The sequence below is a fragment of the Octopus bimaculoides genome, chromosome 18, assembly GCF_046866305.1.
Source record: "Octopus bimaculoides isolate indiv1 chromosome 18, ASM4686630v1, whole genome shotgun sequence".
Taxonomy (NCBI): domain Eukaryota; kingdom Metazoa; phylum Mollusca; class Cephalopoda; order Octopoda; family Octopodidae; genus Octopus; species Octopus bimaculoides.
The window spans coordinates 404161-426894 of NC_142945.1; the positions used below are offsets into that span (position 1 = coordinate 404161).

The following is a 22734-nucleotide window of genomic DNA, read 5'->3' on the forward strand; positions in this document are numbered from 1 at the left end:
GAATTACTATTAATTTATAACGAACGTGAAATTTATTTTAAGGTAGTAATAATATTATTTTAATGTAGTAATATATAAAACAATCATGTGATTAAACATAAATTTGTAGAAATATTCTGTCTGAGATCTTTTTCTGTTCTATTTTTAAAATGAAGAGATTTTCTTGAAAATAATCGACTGAAATCTTTAAAATTTTATTTTATGTTTTTATTTGTTATGTCATTGATCTGAAACAAGTGAGGCAGAGATGATTAGAAACCAGAACTGTTGGGGTGGGGGAGGAGAGAATAACTAAAAGAGAGGTGGTTACACACACACACACACACACACACGTGTGCAAACTCACATGCACCATAAGTGCTTGGGTGCATGATATATGCAGTACAGAGGGAGGGAGAGGAGAAAGTATCAGGATTGAGAGAATAGCAAAAAAGAAAGGGTTATATATGCAAAGACATACATACGTGTGTGTGTGTGTGTGTATGTGCATGTGTGCGCGTGTGTATGTGTATATGTCTGGTTTATTATTTCCAAACTTCTTGTCCGTTTGAATAAGAAAGTTCCACAAAAGTCTTCCATTTCTTCCGCTCCGGTATTCTTTCAGCTCGGTGCTTGTATTATGTGGTTCCAACTTCAAATCCTCATTTCTGGCACAGTTTCCAGTGTAAGGCTTTTCCAACCTGGTCGTACCTCCATTGCTTATGTTCTTCCTGGGCCAACTTGGGACATTCTGTCACAATGTGTGCCACTGTTGATGTTTTACTGAACAAGGGACCACAAAGTTTTTACTTTCAAAAACATTTCTACATTTTTCTTGTCATTTCAAGCAATGAAAGATCATTTTCTTTTTAATAAATTTAATGTTTTAAACTTAATAAAATAATCATTAATATTGTTTTTCCTTTCTTTTTTTTTTTTTTCTTGGAAGGTCGCATTGGCACATCTCACTATATGGCACCAGAAGTTGTAAAAAACGAAGAATATGGGAAGCCAGTGGATGTGTGGGGATGTGGTTTGATGCTGTTCATTTTACTGGCAGGTTACCCACCGTTTTATGGAACGAAAGAAAGGTTGCAGAAGATGATTATCAAAGGAAAATATCATGTAATTATGATTCTCTTTCATTCATTTTGGGTTTTTTTTCTACTTTTTTCTCTTTACTGAAGAGAAATGATAAATCCAGACCACAAAAATTAAACAGAGTCTTATGAAATTATACGTAGATATATGCTCACACACATGCATGCATGCAATGTATGCATCTATGCACCCCCCCCCCACACACCTGCACGCATACACGCACATACTCATGCGCACGTTTCAGAAATGAAAGTGGTTAGTGAAGTGAAAGGTCTCCAGCCAGAGAAACCAGCCCCCAAAATTGTATGCACATGTGACATGTAGTCTCCCGACCCATCCAGGAGAGGAACTTTGAATAAGAACTGACTTACTTGAGCCGTGATAACCCATTCGTCTCATTCAAACTTGGAAAACAGAGGCAAAATGTGTGTGTGTGTGTGTGTGTGTGTGTGTGTGTGTGTGTGTGTGTATAGTGTCATTAGACATGACAGAGTTCAATTTGAACCAAAAATCTACTCAGTATTTATCCTTCCACAACAATGCTACTCCACCAACCATCTTCATCATTCTTACCATTCTCTACATATTGATGTCTGATGGAAGCAGCAGAGTAATGGATGGTAAGGGTAAAGTTGACTGAATCTACCCCACTTTCATAACTGGTATTTATTCTATTAAGCATTGAATGATAAAACGGTAAATTTCCCTATTGTTTCAGTTGAAGCTGAATCTATTTAGAATGGATCCAAAGCAGGCCACCTGGTGCTTGTTTATCTCAGACAATGTTATCAGTGAATATATTTGAGAATATTTAAAAGAGATCTGAGTGTAAATGGGAGTGAAATGTGATGGAGAGGAAAGTGACGGAAAACAGAAATATATAAGGAAATAAATAAATGAAAAAAAAAACAACAACATTTGCACAATAAAATGTTCTCTCCCAAATTGGGACTTATTCCAAAACGTTACACTCACACACACACACACACACACACAGCTAATGCAGGAACCAACTCAAAGAATCGGTAAATTAATACGATGAGTCCATCTGTTTGTTACCTTTTTATAAGCACATTTGGCAGTTTCTTTGAAAGATTTTCTCATTAATACAAAATGTCTAGTTTGATAAAAATGTTGGCAATGTTACAGATTCTTCATGTATGGCCTGTTCCTAGCTACATGTTGCATGTTCATCTTGTCTATCTCCTGCTGCTCATTCACAGAAAGGTAAAACCAAAAAAGAAAAAAAAAACAATAACAATATCAACTGATCAATGTAAAAGTATTTTAAAGAAAACCCTAAAAAAAACAATACGAGTGCTATAAATCTTACCGTGTTCTCTCTCTTTTTTTTTCTTTACTTTCTTATAATTGATTGACAATAAATATCACTGGCAAAGAGAATAAAAAGAAAACAGTTTCTTTAGAATACTCTGGAAATAAAAAAAAAACAAACAAAACAAACCAATGTTCTGTGGGTGCTGGTTGATTATTGGTAAAATAGAATGCAGAGTGTCTCATGAAAGTAAGGCAAGTCATAAAGGATATGATCAAGATAAGTCTTAGATGTGATTAACAACCAGAGAAGATGGTTGTTACAGATCTGTCCAGATTATATCAGGGGGTTATGTATAAATCTTTATATATGCGTCTGTTGGCACACACACACACACACACACACACATTTACATGCAGAGTTTATAGATAGATGTTTATATCTTTTGGTACAATTACATATATAAATAAATGTTTGATTGATAATTTTGAAAATTTAAGGTTTTCATTCTGGAAGTGGAACAGTTAAGATATGCAAAATTTTTGGTGGCAGCGGTGGCAGTCGATGTGGTGGGAGCACCAGTTGTGTGAGAGAGTGTGTGTGTGTGTGTGTGTGTTTATGCACAAACACCTATATGCATAAACATATCCATACATATCATATATGGTAGTATATATATATATGTATGTATGTATGTATATGAATACACACACACACACACACACACACACATATGCATAAAGACATCCATACATTATATATGGTTGTATATAGATATGTATGTCTGTGTGCGTGTGTGTATGTACATATGTATATATATGCATATGTATATATAATGTATGTATATGATATACAGCAGAGAAAATGATTGAGGCAGTTTTTTAGTTCTGATATTCATTTGTTCATGTTATATCCCTTTTCTCATGTTAGCATGGATTAGACAAATACATTATTTAAGCCCTTGTTTTCAGCCTGATGCCCTTCTCACCACTAATCCTTTCCAGGTTTTCCAAGCAAGGGATCTCTTATTCCCCACTGCTCCATCTTCAAATCTGCATAATGGCACTGTTCTCACCTAACAACTTTCACAGGACACAAATACAAACAAACCGATGGGCACCCCCTCCCACACGCCGCACACACATCCGTGGTTGTAGCTCTTTCCTTTTTGCATCCACCGCATTCATTGACAAGGCTTTGATGTTTCCATTTTGTGGGCCACAGGGCCACTGATCCGTCAATACTTTATATAACTTTGTGTGGTCCAGAAAATACCAGGATTTTGTGGATTTTTGCAATCATCACTTGTATGGTGGCTGAAAAACTTTATTTAGAAGGCATGATGTAATATATCTATATTGGTATATAATACACACAGCCACACACAGATAATGTGTGGGTGTAGACACATGTACATATACATACATGCATATATGTATATCTGTAAATTATATATAAATATATATATACACATATGCATAAACGTGTGTGTGTGTGTGTGTGTATATATATATATATATATATATATATATATGGTGCATGTCCGTATAGACACACTGTATTGTTATGTGGTTGACAGGCGTGTGTGACACGGTGTGTGACACGGTGTGTGACACGTGTGTGACACGGTGCTGTGTGTATTGTTACCAAGTTGACAGCCCAGTTGTCAGCAGCACAAGCATTGATGAAAGTATGGATTATTTATAACTTTTTCCAGGTTTTTGGATAGAAAGAATATATATATATATATATATATATATATATATATATATATATATATATATGTATGTATGTATGTATATATGTACATATATACCTTATTGAAGTATTGATCCAGTGAGATTACTTTTCATGAAAAGGATATATCACATGAAATAATAATAATAATAATATTAATAATAATAATAATAATAGTTCTGATGATGATGCTGTTGATGATGGTGATGCTGTTGATGGTGATGCTGTAAACTGTTTGCCACCTCCAAGACTGAATGGCATTTTATGCTTCTGTTCCAATCTTTGGAATCTATCCCCCCCCCCCCCCCCCGCCACCTCCTTCAGTTGCAACTTTCCAGTGTCATCTCGTATTTACAATCTGCCCGGTTCCACTTTGAAGTTGTCTTTGAAATTAGGTTCCTATTGTTGCCATTGTGTTTCTCTCCCTTCTTGATTCATTCTTCCTTTTTGGTTTAGGTTTTTTTATATTCCATCATATTTTAATGTTGATTGATCAGAACTGGAGAAATACAGTTTTTATATCTCATTTGGTGGTGTAAAGTCTGGACATAGATCCAGCACCTCACAAACACACACACACATGGCTATACACACACACACACTCACGTTCACAGGCCTGTAATAATAATCATGCTGTTACACATACACACATGCAGATGGATATAAGTATGGCCTCACTCTTATACACCCATGTTTAAGCATAAATACAGAGACACACACAAAAATCTTTGGTCTGCAAATATCTTCCTACAGCAATATATCACGAGGATTACGGTGTGTGGAGGGGGGCTACAGTAGTGTTAGGGATGGGATTAAGGCGTGTGTGTGTGTGTGTGTGTACAATAGGGGCTAGCTGACAATATATGGAAGTGAGTAAAAATCTATCAGTTTTATTGAACACTAACCAACATTATTACAAAACTGTTCAATACGTAAAAACATTGAATATTTATGACTGACAAATAAAGTTGAAACCAGTTGTGAAGCAGTTGATGTGCCACAACTCGTCCCCCAAAATATTTCATTGTGCCATGGCTTGTCCCCCAAAAATATATCATCTCAACTTCCATTATTTGTCGCACAAGACCTGTTGAAACATTTATCTGACCATTGTTACATTTGACAATATTTGTATCTAAGAACAGATTTTGTTACTTGCTATGATTGGGAGGGGGGGGGGGGGGGAGAGATGTAGTGGATAAGGCTTTATTGTGTCTAAAGAGTCACAGATGTGAAAGTCTGTCTTTACTATTATTTCTCTCTGATTAAATACAATTAACATAGTGATGATTAATTATTTAAGAGAGGAAGTATATTTGACTGAAAGAAGCCATTTAAGCAGTTCTGTCTTCTTCTCTGCTCTCTAATTCTGTAACTATGATGCTCTTTCCAAACCCCCAGCTTCGTCAAAACCTCAATTCAACCCTTTTTTACCTTCTTTCCTCACCTCCACTCTGTTTCACTCCTAGAACCATACTAAATAGTTTTTTCCACGCCTTTAACACCACTGCATCTTCCTCTTCAACTCCTCCTCTACTCATCTTTACTGCCATTGAAATGTTGCTCTTTTATTGTTATCCCTCTGTAGGCATTATCTAAAGATGTGTGTTGTGCTGATCCTCTTCAGACTCATTTCCATATCAAACATGTGCAGTTTCTCCCCGTTTTCTGACCGTTCTTCCTCTGTTGTAGATGCGGGCAAAACAATGGGATTTCATTTCGGAATCTGCCAAAGACCTCGTGAAGAAAATGCTGGAAGTTGATCCAGAGAAAAGAATTACTATTGAAGAAGCCCTCAATCATCCATGGATTAAGGTTAGTAGATTAACAGATTAACCAGTGTGTTTGTGTGGTGTATTAGATGAAGACATTAAACAAATGGAACTTTCTTATTTTCCTCTCAGGAGTACACTTGATGTTACTCTCTGGATGTGTGATGTTGTCATGTAAGGAGAGGAGTTTTCTGTTTTAATTCAACTCTGTCATGTGACAAACTCTGAGGAGTGTTTTTTCTGGGAGTTTCACAGCTTGAAATGTTTGTTTACTCTTTTAACTTAATATTGAACACTCTCTTCTCTGCTTCTACTAACCCCACCACCACCATTATAATGTTACTCATTCTCACCATAACATCGAGGGGGGTTGAGCAACCACTGACACAAGTTTTGTCTCCTGAATGCTGTTGTCTGATCTGTTTGAGTTTGAACCTTTCTGTTGGGACAACTTGTGATTGAAGGGAGAAATAATTAATGAAATTATCTAGTAATTAACCCCACTGTTTTAATTAATATTTTGTTTGATATGTGATGCTCAGGACAAAGTTATACTGCTACTAACATTACACCATGTCTGTTGTACCACAATTCTCCACTAAAATACTTTATAGAATTAGTTTGACTGGTTTTCTCGGTGAATATTCTTCAGTTCCTCAATCCTTCTGCTGTTCCAGCTATTTTATCATTGCACTCGTTATAAAGAAATAATCTTGGTTTTCTTTTCTTCATATCTGCAACAACATTTCAACATCTTCAAACACATCTTTGGGTTACCATCTCTGTCAAACTATAGGATTTTTTTTCTCTATTTTTTCTTTTTTGCTTATTTTCTGTTGATACCCCCCCACCCCCTGGTTAATTGTTTGTTCTTGAAGTGATTTTCACTATGAAAGACAACTGATTCTTTGATATAGGTTGAGGTCTTTCTTAAGAGATGATATGTTGTATTGTAGAATTTTATAATTTGAATAAAACAGTTGAACAGGATTAAAATTGAACACCTTTCCATAATGAAATAACCTTATTCTTAACCTTTCTAAATTAATTAAATTATTTAGGTTACTGCTACAATTTCATTCGACACACATTAATTAGTTTAGGATCCATTTTTTGTGTGTCTTTTTGTTAATGTCTATTTTTGTTTCTTTTTACTTAGGAATTCAATTTATTGCGATAGAGGAACCAGATCGTTAATATTCAATATACCTAATTAACTATTGATTGGAATATATGTCATTGATCTTGTATTTTTATAGAAAATGTCTTTGTTCGTTAACTCTAATTTTCTCTCTATAAACTGTTATCCAATTAGTTTAAATACAAATTTATATTCATCAAATAATTGCTGTTTATCTATGTTTTCACCATTTTACAATAAAGTATTCTTGTAAAAATCCAAACACCAACTAACCGCCCACCCCCGTCCCCCAATTGATCCTGATGAAGGCTACAAATCATGTTCTTATCTCATGATCCAATATTTCCCAGAAACTATCTTCTGATTGTTTCAATTAGTTCACCATATTAATGTTATATAATGCTGTAATTGTTCTCTCTTCTAGTCAGGCTTTATATCAACAAACTTGCCTTTTCTTCTTAATAGACTTTTCGACTTCCATATATTTTACTCTTCCAGCTGGTCACGTATTGTCTTAAATCATTCACATGCCTTCATTTCATCTACTTAATAACGAACCAGCTTTCTTTTTGTAGCTATCCCTTAATTGTCTTCTCTTCATTTTCATAAATGTTATTCCACTGAACAGGAAAAGATGCAAGAAGCAATTTCACAGACTCCATGGCAATTATTAACTCTGCAAGTGTAATAATATTCTGAGTTTGTTCGTCTTTTGGGTGTTCACCGAATAGTTGTTTGGAGTCTGAATGTTTGTATGTGTGAGAGAGGCTTGACCTGTACTGGCCTGGGAGATGGACGTTAGCAGATGATGATGGTATGGCAATTATAAATTTAGTTAAAAATTTTGTAAATTTCAAGTCTCGTCTCTCTCTCTCTTCTTCACCCCCCCCCCCCCCCATCTCTGCATAGGGATTGGTCAGATCAACATCTCTTGGTGTTTTATATGAGAAATCCTTGCGGTGTTTCTTCTCAGATGAAATAATTAATGATAGAAATGTTTTGTTATTTTCTGATTTTTACCATTCTCTGTCTATCAATGATTAATGACATAAAGGTGAATAATCACTCATTTGTCAGTGTTGCCAAATTACTTCATTTGAGGTTCCGTATTCTCTTAGATTTGAAGTATTTTAATTACAAACTAAATTACTTCTGGTTGTGTTTTACCATTTTATTGAAGTTCATTAAACGGAGCCCTGATGTTTGATTCCTTTTTAGTGATCTACATTGCTACCACCACCACCACCACCACCACCACCGCCACCACCACCACCACCACCACCATCACCAACAGCAACAACAACAACAACAACATCGACAAAAACAAAGTAAAAATATAACAAATCCTTCTCAAAGCCATCTTCCTTTATAAACTAACGTAAAATCAAAGTACCAACTCTTAAAGTCCAAACACAGCCACAGATGAAGTACTGACAAACATGCACTGGACTGACACATTGCTGAGGCTAGCACACACATTGCCGAGGCTAGCACACACATTGCCGAGGCTAGCACACACATTGCCGAGGCTAGCACACACATTGCTGAGGCTAGCACACACATTGCTGAGGCTAGCACACACATTGCTGAGGCTAGCACACACATTGCTGAGGCTAGCACACACATTGCTGAGGCTAGCACACACATTGCTGAGGCTAGCACACACATTGCTGAGGCTAGCACACGCATTGCTGAGGCTAGCACACGCATTGCTGAGGCTAGCACACGCATTGCTGAGGCTAGCACACGCATTGCTGAGGCTAGCACACGCATTGCTGAGGCTAGCACACGCATTGCTGAGGCTAGCACACGCATTGCTGAGGCTAGCACACGCATTGACGAGGCTAGCACACGCATTGCTGAGGCTAGCACACACATTGCTGAGGCTAGCACACACATTGCTGAGGCTAGCACACACATTGCTGAGGCTAGCACACACATTGCTGAGGCTAGCACACACATTGCTGAGGCTAGCACACACATTGCTGAGGCTAGCACACGCATTGCTGAGGCTAGCACACGCATTGCTGAGGCTAGCACACGCATTGCTGAGGCTAGCACACACATTGCTGAGGCTAGCACACGCATTGACGAGGCTAGCACACGCATTGCTGAGGCTAGCACACACATTGCTGAGGCTAGCACACACATTGCTGAGGCTAGCACACACATTGCTGAGGCTAGCACACACATTGCTGAGGCTAGCACACACATTGCTGAGGCTAGCACACACATTGCTGAGGCTAGCACACACATTGCTGAGGCTAGCACACGCATTGCTGAGGCTAGCACACGCATTGACGAGGCTAGCACACACATTGCCGAGGCTAGCACACACATTGCCGAGGCTAGCACACACATTGCTGACATGTTTGTTTGTGACTTGTTATTGGCTTATTTTGGCTGTGAATAAAGAGACGGGCTGAAGCATCATTAGCGTATTGGGTTAAATGCTTTGCGGATTTTTGTCTATCTTTACATTCTTAGTTCAAATTCTGCTGAGGTTAACTTTGCCTTTCATCCTTTTGGGGTCAATAAGATGAGTACCATTTGTACACTGGGGTCGACATGCTCAACTTACTCAATCTCCCTAACTTGCTGGCCCTGAGCCAGGCTGTGTGTGTGTGTGTGTGTGTGTGTGTGTGCGTGTGTGCGTGTGTGCGTGTGTGCGTGTATGCGTGTGTGCGTGTGTGCGTGTGTGTGTGTGTGTTGGATATTCAATAGATTCAGTAGTTTCTGTATTCATTGAAAGCTGATGATTCTCTCTGTTGCTTCTCGGAGTTTCTCATTATGTATGATTTTTGTCTGGAATCTCAGGAATAATGAGAGGGAGAGAGAGAGAGAGAGTGGGGCAGAGTGAGTATTTTGCTATCATGAACTGACTTGTAATGTGTTTTTTGATGTTGATGAGTAAAAACAAGATTTAATATTTCTAACTTTGTATAATGTTAAAGTTTTCCAGTTAAAACAAATTAAAATTGTTTGTAATGTTCCATTCACAAATTTGTTTCCTCTCATCTCATTCCATCATATTTTCATTATTCCCAGATGTCTTCCATCAAGGTAAGAACCATTGCATGTAATCCCATCTCCATTATCATTAGCCATTCACTATATCTACTTCCTTAATCTCTTTCCTAAATCCATCTACTGTATTCACCAATTGACTATTTTTAGTTTTAATCCACCAACTCGAGAATGTTTTGTAGTTTTGTAGCAACATAAATGTATGTTTTCTTAAAAATCTGATGCCAAATTATTTTTAACCATTTCCTTTAAGATATTAAAGTCAATGTATTTTTTATGTTTGTGTAATATTAAATCTGGCCAAACATTGGTCCATTGTCTTCCAACTTTGATTCTGTAAAATCCCAGAATTAATTCATATCTGACTTGGAAAATCAAAGAAAATGGTTTACAAATAATTTAGTCAGGTTGCTAAAATGATGTCTGACAAAAGAGCTCCTTCCCTTATATATATATATATATATATATATATATATATATATATTAATGACTTGTTGGTACATTGGTATTTCGTTATGCAACCATTATATACTATAAAGTATATCAAATGTTTTTCTAAGTCAAAACCACATCGCCTATTTTGTGTTGCATTACTTTGTTTAGGTTATTTCTGCAGAATATTCCATAGAACTCTATAAACCACCACTGATTGTTTGCTACAACGTTTCGTATCGAGACGTCAGATGTAAACAAACAATGAGATCAAAGATGAAAAATGGGTAATGGACATATATGCCATATTTGGGGGGGGGGTCCCCTTCAGCAGCACCAATCTAATCCATTTATTATCCTTGAACACACAGTAGAACGTGGTATTGACTTATAAAAACATTTAATATACTTTATGATCTATAATGGTTGCATGGCGAAATACCACGTGTCTACGAATCGTTAATGTTTATGTACCAACTTCCAGGAATGCATTTAATATGTAAATTGGTAGATCCAATAACTATACACTGCTATGTGTGGTGGCTATTTAAACAATGTGATTAAGGGTGATTAACAGGTCAGATGGGAGCTGATGAAAGGTCAAAAACCCCTGAAATATGGCATATGCACCCATTACCTATTTTTCATGTTTGATCTATAGCAAAAAATCACTGATGACTAATTTCTATAGAATATCTGTAGAAATAACATTAACAAAATGATATATATATATATATATATATATATATATATATATATATATATATATATATATATATATATATATAGAGAGAGAGAGAGAGAGAGAGAGAGAGAGAGAGATACATGTATGTGTATGTTGATGTAGATGTTTTTTGTGTGTATATGGTTATGTAAATACGTGTATGCCTTGTTGTTGTTAATCCCAAGTTATCAATGATAAACTGTCATCATAGTAATTTTATTTAGACTTAATGTATTTAACTGGACATTATCTGATGTGTCCTTCATTTCTCAAGAGAGAACTATGTAATTTGAGTGGCATTTAGTCATTGTTTCTTGTAGGTCAACTTACTTGTGAGCTCCCACTTCAGTGTGTGTGTGTGTGTGTGTGCAGTATAATTGTGTATATGTATATGTAGTTCATTGTTCTAACGTCCTGTACCCTGATATGCATCTATCTACACATGTAGATGAAAGTATATACATATATGTGTGTATATATGCATATATATTTTTTGTATTATATAGATATATCATGATGATGCTGGCATGGGTTGGACGGGTTGACAGGAGGTGACAAGGCTGGAGAGCTGTAGAAGGCTCCATTGTGTGCTTTGGCATGGTTCCTGTGGCTGGATGCCCTTCTTAATGCCAACCACTTAAGAGAGTGTCAGCTGGGTGGTTGTTTCTATGTGACACTGGCACTGGTGCTTTTTACATGGCACCAGCACCAGCAGGGTCACCAAGTAACCAAGTGCAATGAAACCCCCTCTCAGCTTAGAGAGAGAGAGAAAAACTGAGGGAAGTGGTTGTGTGCCAGGTGAGAGGAGAAAGAGACAGGTGTGTTAGAATAGAGGAGATTCTTGACTATCTCTGTAAGAAAAGGAAGGAGATAGAATTAGAGAGGAAGACAGAGGACAGTTAGAGGGTGAGAGAGAGAGAGAGAGAGAGAGAGAGAGATAGAGAGGTGGTGTTAGAGATGCATTGGGACCAACCCACATGTAGCAGTGGGAAGGAGAGTATAAGTGGTAGGGAGGGGAGAGAGGTGGATATTTCATAAGAATTTGAAGGGAGCTGTTTGAAGATGGAGGAGAGGAGGTGAGCCTAGCAATTGATGATGAGTGGGGTCTGGTAGATATGTGAGTGTGCAGATAGGCATCATTGGAAGGAGGGACATGCAGTTGATGGTGGGTTGAGGGAGGGTAGTGGGGAGATGGGTTGTGGAGAAGTTTTCATTGTGGACAGACTGCAAGGGGTAGAGGGCATGGCCTGTCACAATTATACTTAGTTTGGCATGCCTTCTCAAGAACAGTGAATTGCCAGAAGTCTCAGCCTGTTGTCATCTCCTCTGTGAGACTCAGCATCCAAAGATTGTTTCTCACCATTTCATCCCACTTCCACAGGTTCCCTCCACAATTAGAGACTGGCACTTCTTGATATGACTCCTCTCATCCATATGCACCACATGTTCATATTAGCACAGTTTTCTCTCTTCTGCACTACATCTGATGCCTCTTACACACATTTTTTTCTCTTAAAGCATTGTCATATATCCACACTAGCATCACACATCCAGTGGAGAATGCTGGCTTCATTTCTTCCAAGCCTTCACATGTCCCCTGCAGTCTTAGCCCACGTTTCACTGTGATGTAGCATAGCTGTTCATACACAGGCATCATACAATCAACCTTTCACTCTGTTACCAACAAAGGTAGTAGCTCCCTGAACTTTGCCTTGCCCATACTTATTCTAGCAACTGCACTTTCAGAACATTTTCCTCCTCTGCTAACTTAGTTGCCCAGAAGATAGCAGGAGCTATCAACCACTTCTTAAGTGTGTGTGTGTGTGTGTGTGTGTGTGTGAATGGTGTTTTCATATTAATGTTTTAGTGCACATATTCACACGCAACGTTTACATACAAACATGTGTGCGTTTGTTCTATGATGTGGGGATCAGGCAGATCTCCAAATCTCACTCTGTCCTCAGTAGTTTAAAGGTTGCTGTTGTTGTTGTTTATTGAATATCTTTTGTCCAGAAATTTTCATGGAACAGAATTGAGGGCTGCAAAATGTTGTTTGTCTGATGTCAGTGATATCTGTAGATCTTTGAAACTGTCTCTGGATCCAGCCTCAGAGATGACAACATGTCAAGGCCAGATGTAACAGAGTAGTGTTACAGTGTAACAGCTGTCTAGTAGTGTCACAGTGAGTTGATTTTAACAATTACGCTGTCCACAATGCTGGGAGGTGGGTGTGGGGGAAATGATGATGATGATGATGATGATGATATATTTGGTCAGTATCTACTTGACTGATTTTATTCATCAGTCACTCCTGTTAATCCAGTCCAACTTTATTCTGAATCTAATGCATCATATTACATGATACCAGATGTCTCATCTACCCCATACTCCCTGACTGACCATTCCAACTGAACTTTAATCCCCACACCCCGCTTAATCTCACTTTATGTCTCCATGCCAGGATTTGAATCTGATACTAAGTGAAACACTTGTCAAATACACAGTGCTCCTCCTGCTAGTTATTGCTATACAGGTGTCTGAGTCAATGAGAAAAAAAGAAGAGAGAGTTGTAAAGGCTGTGGTAGGAGTGGTGAGCGTTGTAGCTGTGGCGCCTCTGTGTGTGTGTGTGTGTTTGTGTGTGTGTAAGCAGTTGCAAACATTTATTTAAAACAGAACTGGTAATGTTGTTGAGATAAGATGTGGTGTCTATCATTCATTGCTTTTAGTACAGCCAAAACTCGAGATGTTCTTTTCCCACCAACAGAAGTGATTTCTGCACACAAACACACACACACACGCAGACACGTATAGACTCCGCGCGCGCGCACACACACACACACACACACACACACACACAGCCGCGCACGTGTTTAAACTAGACAAACGAATCAATGGTTTAGTTGAGTAAAGGGAGATAACTCCATATTACAACCCCGAGAGACTAATGTTTAATGTCGGCGCCAGCTGTAATGATGCTTGTGTGATGTGTGTAATGCCATGGAATTTATTAGTGGTTATGCTAACGAAAAGTATTAAAGTGCCGCCATGAGTGCCATGTTTCTTCTGCTGATATACGATGGAACGAGGGTAAAAATGTTTTAAAGTTGTATTTGTTTAGCAAATTCATTGGAGACTTTACTAAAACTGTTCCGTCAACCGTTTAACCCCCTCCTTCCCCCTCACACTCATTTCCTCTAATTTCTCTACATTATTATTAATAGGACGAAAGTGAATGTAACGGTGTGTGCGTGTCATTTGAATAACTAACATGTCTGGGATCTTTTTTAAAACGGGGGCCACATTTTTCATTAATGTTTTACGTAGATGTTTTTGGTACCGAAAGACTTTCAAACTTCGTATACTTATCTATTTTGTGTTATAGAACAGAAAAATATTTTTGTATTCGAATTTATTTCATGTAAAAAATTGTCTTATTTCGATAATTTCAACCAATCACTGACAAGTATTCAGTTGTTTATATTTACTCCTTTGGCTGATTAAACCATAGCTTCGTTTTATTTGCTTTTTTCATTTTAAATTTGCTTTTTTCATTTTCTTTTTTCTTCTTCGTTTTATTTGCTTTTTTCTTTTTAAATTTGCTGTTTTACCCTAACCCTATCACCGATAGAATTGTTTCAGAATCGTTTATTTATGTAGTCGGCACTTAATGTATATCGGCTGAATGGACGTCAGTGATTGGTTGAAATTACAGAAATACGACAACTTTAACATGGAGTAACTTAGGGATTTCTTTTTTTTAAAGAAGACTAAGAGAAAAAGATGTTTTATATAACACATTCTACCAGTGTTCCAAGTTTCAAAGTGTTTCGTTAATGAAAAATGTGGCCCCCGTTTTAAAAAAGATCCCATATCTGCCAAATAGTAACAAGAACAACAACATCAACAATAATAATAATGATTATTTCAAATTTTTGCCACAAGGGCAGCTCGGAGGAGGAATTAGGATCTTTGGGGTTTGACGGGCAACATTTGTTTTCTTAACGAAACACTTTCAAACTTGGGACACTGGTGGAATGTGTCATATAAGACAACTTCTTCTCTTAACCTTCTTAACAAAATTTTGTACATCGCAAGTTATTTCATGTTAAAGTTGTCGTATTTCTGTAATTTCAACCAATCACTGACGTCTATTCAGCTGAATACAGTTACTGCTGTTCGGTGTCAAGTGTGTTATTCCCTGTTTAATTATATCATTATTACCTAGTTAGGGTTGGAGTTTTAGGGTTGGGGGTTGGGGGTTGGGGTTATGGTTATGAGTTATAGGGTTAGAGTTAAGGTTATGGCAAAAATAATCATAACCCTAACCGTAATCCTAAAACTAATCCTAACTCTAAAACCCGAACCCTAACCCTAAAACCAGTACAAACGCACGAACGATGTCATAAATAAGAGTAACACGAGTAGTTGTTGACAAACAACGGCACTAATTTTATTCAAGGGAAAAGATCCCATGACACCGTTACGGCATTAATTGTTTTCACCTCAATAGACGTCACTGATTGGTTGAAATTACCGAAATACGACAATTTTTTTTACATAAAATAACTTCGAATACAAAATTTTTTATCTGTTCTATACCACAAAATATACAAATATTCGAAGTTTGAAAGTGTTTCGGTACCAAAAACACTACAAAAAAAGATGTTGCCCGTCAAACCCCAAAGATCCGGGGAGGATTAAGTCGATTACATCAATCTCAGTGTTCAGCTGGTACTTATTTATTTGACCCCGAAAATTGAGAACAGGAGAATAAAAACGGGCTTTTTTTTGTTTTTTGTTGGAGCTAAAACGAAGAAGTCGCAAGTGAGGTGAAAATTCCATTCCGTTTTAATTTTATCAGAGAATCAAATCAAAACGGAGACATTTCCCGCTTATTTATCCAAGGGAGGGTACTGTTTAGTAGTTTCCTCCCTTGAAAATTCCAACTCTAATATTTCAAAGCACGAAAAAATTGTTTTGCTTTGATGGGAAGGAATAAAGCTGACTTTTAAACGTCAATCTATTTATTCCATTATATCTTATGGCTTTCACCGCGGCCATTAGTAATATTTTAATGTTTTCTTTTTCCTTTTTTTTTTCTCCAGGTCTGCTTAACCCCTCTATTTTCCTCTTGCCCCACAATTTTACTTCATCAACTCTTTCTCATTCTCCCTCAACAGTAATGCTCTGCAGTAGAAGCCATTACTGACCCACACCTCATAACCCAATAACCACACTGTCACCTTTCCACAACACCTTTCACTCACTCTCTCTCTCTCTCTCTCTCTCACTCTCTCTTTCTCCTTCCTAAAGCTTCCCCATTAGAGTCTCTGTCTCTCATTAGCCTGTGACATTACGCATACACAACAAGGGAGCCACTGTATGACTGATCTGTCTGCTAGAAATAACAACCACAAGAGTATATTCGCTGAATCATGTGGTTGTAAATTACACAACACCTGAGAGAAAGATAAGGTGACATGGTTGGACTGACTACTCGACAGTGACTGACCTGGGGCTAAATTACAACAACAACAACAACAACCTTTTACACGAAGTAGAAAACATCTTTATCCTGTTTGACCATTTCAAATCCAGAATAATTGAAATCCATATATTGTTGGATTAGTGATTTACTGGGGATTAAGTGAGGATTAGCTAAACACCTGTAGACACCCACTCCTTAATGAAGTCATCCTGTAAATTAGATAATGACGAGACAATAAATGGTATTGGTCTTTTTGATGGTCTGGGATTATATAACTGATAATAACTGTTATGTGGGTGGGGGGTAGATGGATGGTAAAGAAGGGGGTGTCTGGTGGTGAGGAGGTAGGGTTGGGTGTGGTGGAGTGGCCATCATACAGAGACTTAATCTATTTCATACAATCACAAACACCTCGTTATCCTTCTATCTTCCTCCCTTCCTTCCATTCCTTCTCTCTCAGCCTTCCTCCCTCCTTCCCCCCTCTCTCTTCCACTCTCTCTTCATCCCTCTCCCTCTCTCATTAAAACCACACTATAATTAAAGGCACTTGTCTCTAATTACAGTATCACTTGTTTCTCTAAGTTGAAACTGGATTAATTGGTGGTCTTTGCTAATGGCTGTGTCCTTAGCCAAGTTACTTAACTCATGCTTGTTCAATCTATTTAGATGAATGTTGAGGTGTGAAATGGAGAATGGGTGAAGCTCATTATTGTAGGGTGAAGCTCTTTAATTAATAAATCATTTGTTAGTTTCTATTCTTCAGTTCAAATCCTCTTATAGACACCTTAGCCTCTCCTCTCCCACCTGGTTTAGTTTCATTCAAACAATAACTACAGGAAAATTTCCAGGGCCGTCCTTTGCATGAAAAGCACATAGTTATGTACAGACTAAAATAGCTAATGTAATGACCTCTCTTCCTGTCTATAAACTGTGTTAAAACTGATTGATCAATCCCAGTGAAACATGAAAGGTTCCAATGAGTGTGAGACAGAAGACTGTGTATTCCTGGAAGTTAATTTAGTGACTTTTAAGTCACTAAATTAAATTCCTGAAGACAAAGCTTGAGCAGGGTTAATTAAACTGAGTCATTTTAATCTTTAATCTTCTTCATAAGCTGTGCATGCATGCATGTCCCTAAAATATTGCTCAACAAGTTACATTTAAAAGTCAAAAGACTTGGTTTGTTGTGTAGTGTTGGTGAATGACCCTAATTAATGTTTTTGTGGAGTTTGGGATTCTGAGAAGCATGAACGTAATCAGCATTGAAACTAATGGACAATTCCTTTACCATTTCTGTTATGTTTGCTATTTGTGGAATTTTAAAACCATCAGCACTTACCAGATGACTGTACAGTAAAGAAACTCTGAACAACAACAACAACAACAACAACAATAATAATAATAATGTGAAACCTGCTATTGTAAATTATCAGTAAATAATTAATTGTTTTTCTATTTCTTTGAGAATGGGTTCTAAATCTTTACTTTCTGCTATTGTCTGTCAACAAATGTGTGTGTGTGTGTGCGAGGAATTCTTTTGTAACCTCTTGGCTAATGGTGTACCACTTTGTCTTCACATAAAGCAATCAAGCAGTCTGGTAAGTGTCATCAGTCTCCTAGCTGCATTCAGAGGGTACAAAAACATCCAGCAGTATAACAGTGCTCCCCCTGTTTGCAGCAAGGAACATCATCATCCAACTACAGTAGATATTTTAGTGAACTAGATCTTTGTTCTGTGTGCATTATTAGAGTAGCAACACCTCACTCTGAACAGATGACTGCCTAAAAGATGGTCTGGTGCTCTTGTATTCTCACTTCATAATCCTTTTGTTTGTGAATCAATGGAAATATAAGAAGACTAAGAAACAGACAAAAAGTTTGTAACACAGGAAAGAAAAAAAAGAAAAAAAAAAGCTTTCTTTCACTTTCTTTGCCAAGAACTGACGGGAAATGACTGACATTTGAACTGACAGACACAAATCTATTGATGTGATGTATGTGTGAGTGTATGTGTGTGTGTGTGTGTGTGTGTGTGTGTGTGTGTGTATGCGTGCGCACACACACACACACACATAATTATGTTTGTATCTATCTATCTATCTATCTATCTATCTATATATATATATATATATATATATATATATATATGTATGTATATAGACACACACACACACACATAGATGTATGTATATCTATATAATATGTACGCATGTCTATACAAATTCATTGACGTGTGTGTGTTTAGTCAACATGAAATGGTGCCTGTATTACCTGCTTACCTATTGTTACCCTGATTTTACAAGAAGATTATCATCCCTCTTCACTGCTCTTTCCTCATCCCAACACCTGATTATGTAGAATATTGATCTAATATTGATCAGCAGATGTCTTAGAATAATAACCAGCCACCATATTATTGATCTGTCCATCAACATATCCTTCAAACCGATATTAGTGCCAATGGGAGCCATAATTAATTCTTCACCAATTCCTCTCTTCCTTATTTTATTCCTCCTTTACCGTTTCTGTTGTTTTACCCCTGATAGCTTCCATCAGTCCTTCTTCTTCTGTTCATAATAAAAGTTTCTTGCAAGGAAACTTATTGATCCTCCCTACCTACCCTCATTCCTGCCTCCTTACCTACCCATCCTCCCACTCACACTGACCCTCCTATCTACCCATCCACCCATCCACCCCCATTAACAAAACCAGTTGCTATCGATTTCACTTCATATGAAAGATTTCGTGTTACCTCGGAAAGTTGTAGAATGTGTTTCTGCTTCTCTGAACACTGGATGGTGCTGCCCTCTGCTGGAAATCTTCTTTACTTTGATATGGAGAAAAAACAACAACAGCAACACCACCTCCACCACCACCACCACCACCACCACCACCACCACCACAAACAACAACAACACCTATTCTATCCCAGTTTAGTGTCCTAATTCCCCCACCCCCACCCTACTGATGTAATCTGGCATTGGTTTGTTTGGCAAGTTCTTATCTCTGTGGTACATTGCCAGACTTTAAATCCAAAATGATTCTCAATAAATTCCTTCAATTTATTACCTGCAGCCAATTATGTGGAACAGTTGCAGAACATAGACTGGAACTGTGGTTCACTCGATAGACTTGGCCATATCTAAGATTCCCCACTATGGGACAGACGTTTAGTGATAGCCTTATGCTTTGAGTGTGTACTTGTGTGTGTGTGTGTGTGTGTGTGAGAGAGAGACTTATGTGTGTATTTGTTGGTAACTGAGATAGTTACATGTAGAGAATGTTCAGTTTCAATTTCTGGCAGTCCCTGATGGCAGGGCAGGGCATGGGCCTGAAAGTGGGCCTGGGTTGGTTGCTGAGGTATTCAATGTGGGATATATATATATATATATATATATATATATATATATATATATATATATATATCATCATCATCATCAACATCATCATCATACTTATTTATTTATTTATATGCACACAAGTACATTAATGTTGAAATGAATGAGAAAGGAAGGCTCAACACATGTTGTAGATGGTTTGGTTTTTATTAAAACTATAAATGAAAACTTGTTTTGCAACTCAACTTTTATACCAGGGTGGTCATCTGCCAAAAACTCAAGTTGAGACAAACTCACAGCTTTAGTTTTAATAAAGACTATTTGTGTGTGTGTGTGTGGAGAGAGACAGGTGCGAGTGTTGCATTACTTCATTGCACACAAATGAAGTTCTCCTATCTCCCTCTGTCCTTCCCTCCCATCTCCCCCCATCTATATTATTTCTCTCTCTCTCTCTTTCTCTCTCTCTCTCTTTCTCTCTCTCTCTCTTTCTCTCTCTCTCTCTCTCTTTCTCTCTCTCTCTCTCTCTCTCTCTCTCTCTCTCTCTCTCTCTCTCTATATATATATATATATATATATATATATATATATATATTGATAGATATCAATATATACATATATATTGATATCTATATCATCATCATTGTCGTTTAATGTCTGCTTTCCATGTTGGCATGGGTTGGACGGTTTGACTGAGGACCGACAAGCCAGAAGGCTGCACCAGGCTCCAATCTGATCTAGCAAGGTTTCTACAGCTGGATGCCCTTCCTAACGCCAACCACTCCGAGTGTGTAGTGGGTGCTTTTTACGTGCCACCAGCATGAGGGCCAGTTAGGCTGTACTGGCATCAACCACACTTGAATGGTGCTTTTTACATACCGCTGTCACTGGTCTAGTCAGCCAGCACTGGCATCAACCTTGCTTGAATGGTGCTTTTTACGTGCCACCGGTATGGGGACCAGCCAGGCAGCAAGAGTTTCGAATGTTGGAGTGAAGAGCTACGATGCATTTTCATGGGCTATTAATTGCATCCTAACTCTTCACTCTGACATTCAAAACTCCAAGTACTATAATGACAACTTACTGTTTATTCTAAATTATAACATATATATATATAATTCTCTGAGGTAGCAACTTATGTAAATATTTGAATTTGCAGGTCAATTCAACCCACATTAGTCAGTTAACTGCTGTCATAAACCATACAAGACCAGTATTTGACCACTATATTTTTGTACATTGGCTGAGGGGTGAAGGAGATTGATTTGAAACCCTATGATTTTCAAGTTCAATCTCACTGCATGACCTTGTGGTAGAATGTTGTCCACCTTGGCCTCTGGGAGTGGAATTTGGGAGAAAAAAACCGGAAGCTTAGCATCCAAGTAGAGATATTCTATGTAATTGTGTGTTGTTATGTATTAACAAAGGACCTGGCACTTTAAGGGACCAATAATTCCTTACAGTGAAATGCTGACCCTCACCTTCTCCCCAGTCATGCCATTAGAAATTCAATGACCCTTTTTGACCCAATGGGATCCTGTCCCCTCACATTTCTTTAGAAATTATCAGGTTAGGGTCAGGTGAGGGGGCAGACATGCACTGCTGCTGTGTGTTGCTGCATTCACCATTTGTCAGTCGGTTCCCGAGCCCTTCTGGATGACCCCTTGAGCAGAGTCCCAGTCAGTCCCCATCTCTGCAAGATACTCTCTCATCTGCCATGTGGTTGACCAATACAAGCCGTCCACCCAGCTGGACCCTCAGTGAAGAGAACATGGTAAGCAGGGTCTCACTCAGAAAATTGAGTAACATGGCCAAACAGTCTGAGCTGGTGCCCCCGAATCATAAAAGTAACAGAATGTTGACTTGAAACCTTATTCTTGATTTGACTCTAGAAATTAGGATTGAAAATAAATCAAATAAAGATGTTATCTGCCCCTTGGTGGTAAGGGTCTTAACATTTCAGCATCTCTTAGATTTCTCATGTTGGTAGCTTATGATTCTGTTTACTTTCTCAGTTTCTAAAATAGAGGGGGTAGCATCTAATTTCAGCATTGTTAGGGGTTAGGCTCAAAGATCATTGTCAAAGGAATGTTTTGCTCCTTGTTTAACCCTTGACCTTTTTGCTAATGGGTTTTAAACAAAGGAGGTCAAATAACAGCAAAAGAAATATCATAGTGTCCCCAATAAATAAACTGTGGGAAATTATTGTGTCCCCTAACGAGTTTTGGAAATGCTCGGCCCCTTTTAACTTGTTTAATGCATCAGGTTTTGTGTGGAGCCTTTTTATGTTTTGGAACCCCCCCCCCCCCCCAGCTCCACACAGTGTCATGATGATGATGGTGTTTACAGCTTTCAGATTTCTCCTATCTCTTTGTCTCCCCCCCATCTCCTGCCACCCCCCTCTACCCTATTCTTATTCTTTTTTATTCCTCTTTGTTCTATTTTCATTGAAAACAGTAAAATTGGAAGCAAATATTTTCCTGTTTTCAACCTTAAAACTCATTTTGTTTCTGACATAAACAACGCACACACACGCACGCACACACACACACATGCATACACACACACACACACACAGTTGCACTAGTAAACATATTCATATATGCACATGCATTTACTGAGACATGTATGTGTATATGTGCACGTATCTGTATACACACACGCAATATAGATACGCATGCGCACCGTCTGCACGTACACTGACAATGACACATACTCATGC

The 22734-nt window shown here is 37.9% G+C and overlaps 1 protein-coding gene across 28 annotated transcripts in view; it reads left to right on the top strand.

The window, feature by feature from the left end:
* Window positions 1–22734, top strand: part of LOC106871672 (peripheral plasma membrane protein CASK) — a 522259-nt gene that overhangs the window by 158043 nt on the left and 341482 nt on the right. For 17 of the 28 annotated variants that reach the window (XM_089365562.1, XM_089365569.1, XM_052974602.2 and 14 more), the window contains 3 exons: window positions 929–1104; window positions 5786–5908; window positions 10055–10069. In XM_089365562.1, coding sequence (XP_089221688.1) covers window positions 929–1104; window positions 5786–5908; window positions 10055–10069 — 314 coding nt within the window. The remainder of the gene's footprint in view (window positions 1–928; window positions 1105–5785; window positions 5909–10054; window positions 10070–22734) is intronic. The other 11 variants (XM_089365572.1, XM_089365579.1, XM_089365563.1 and 8 more) reach the window with 1 other exon arrangement.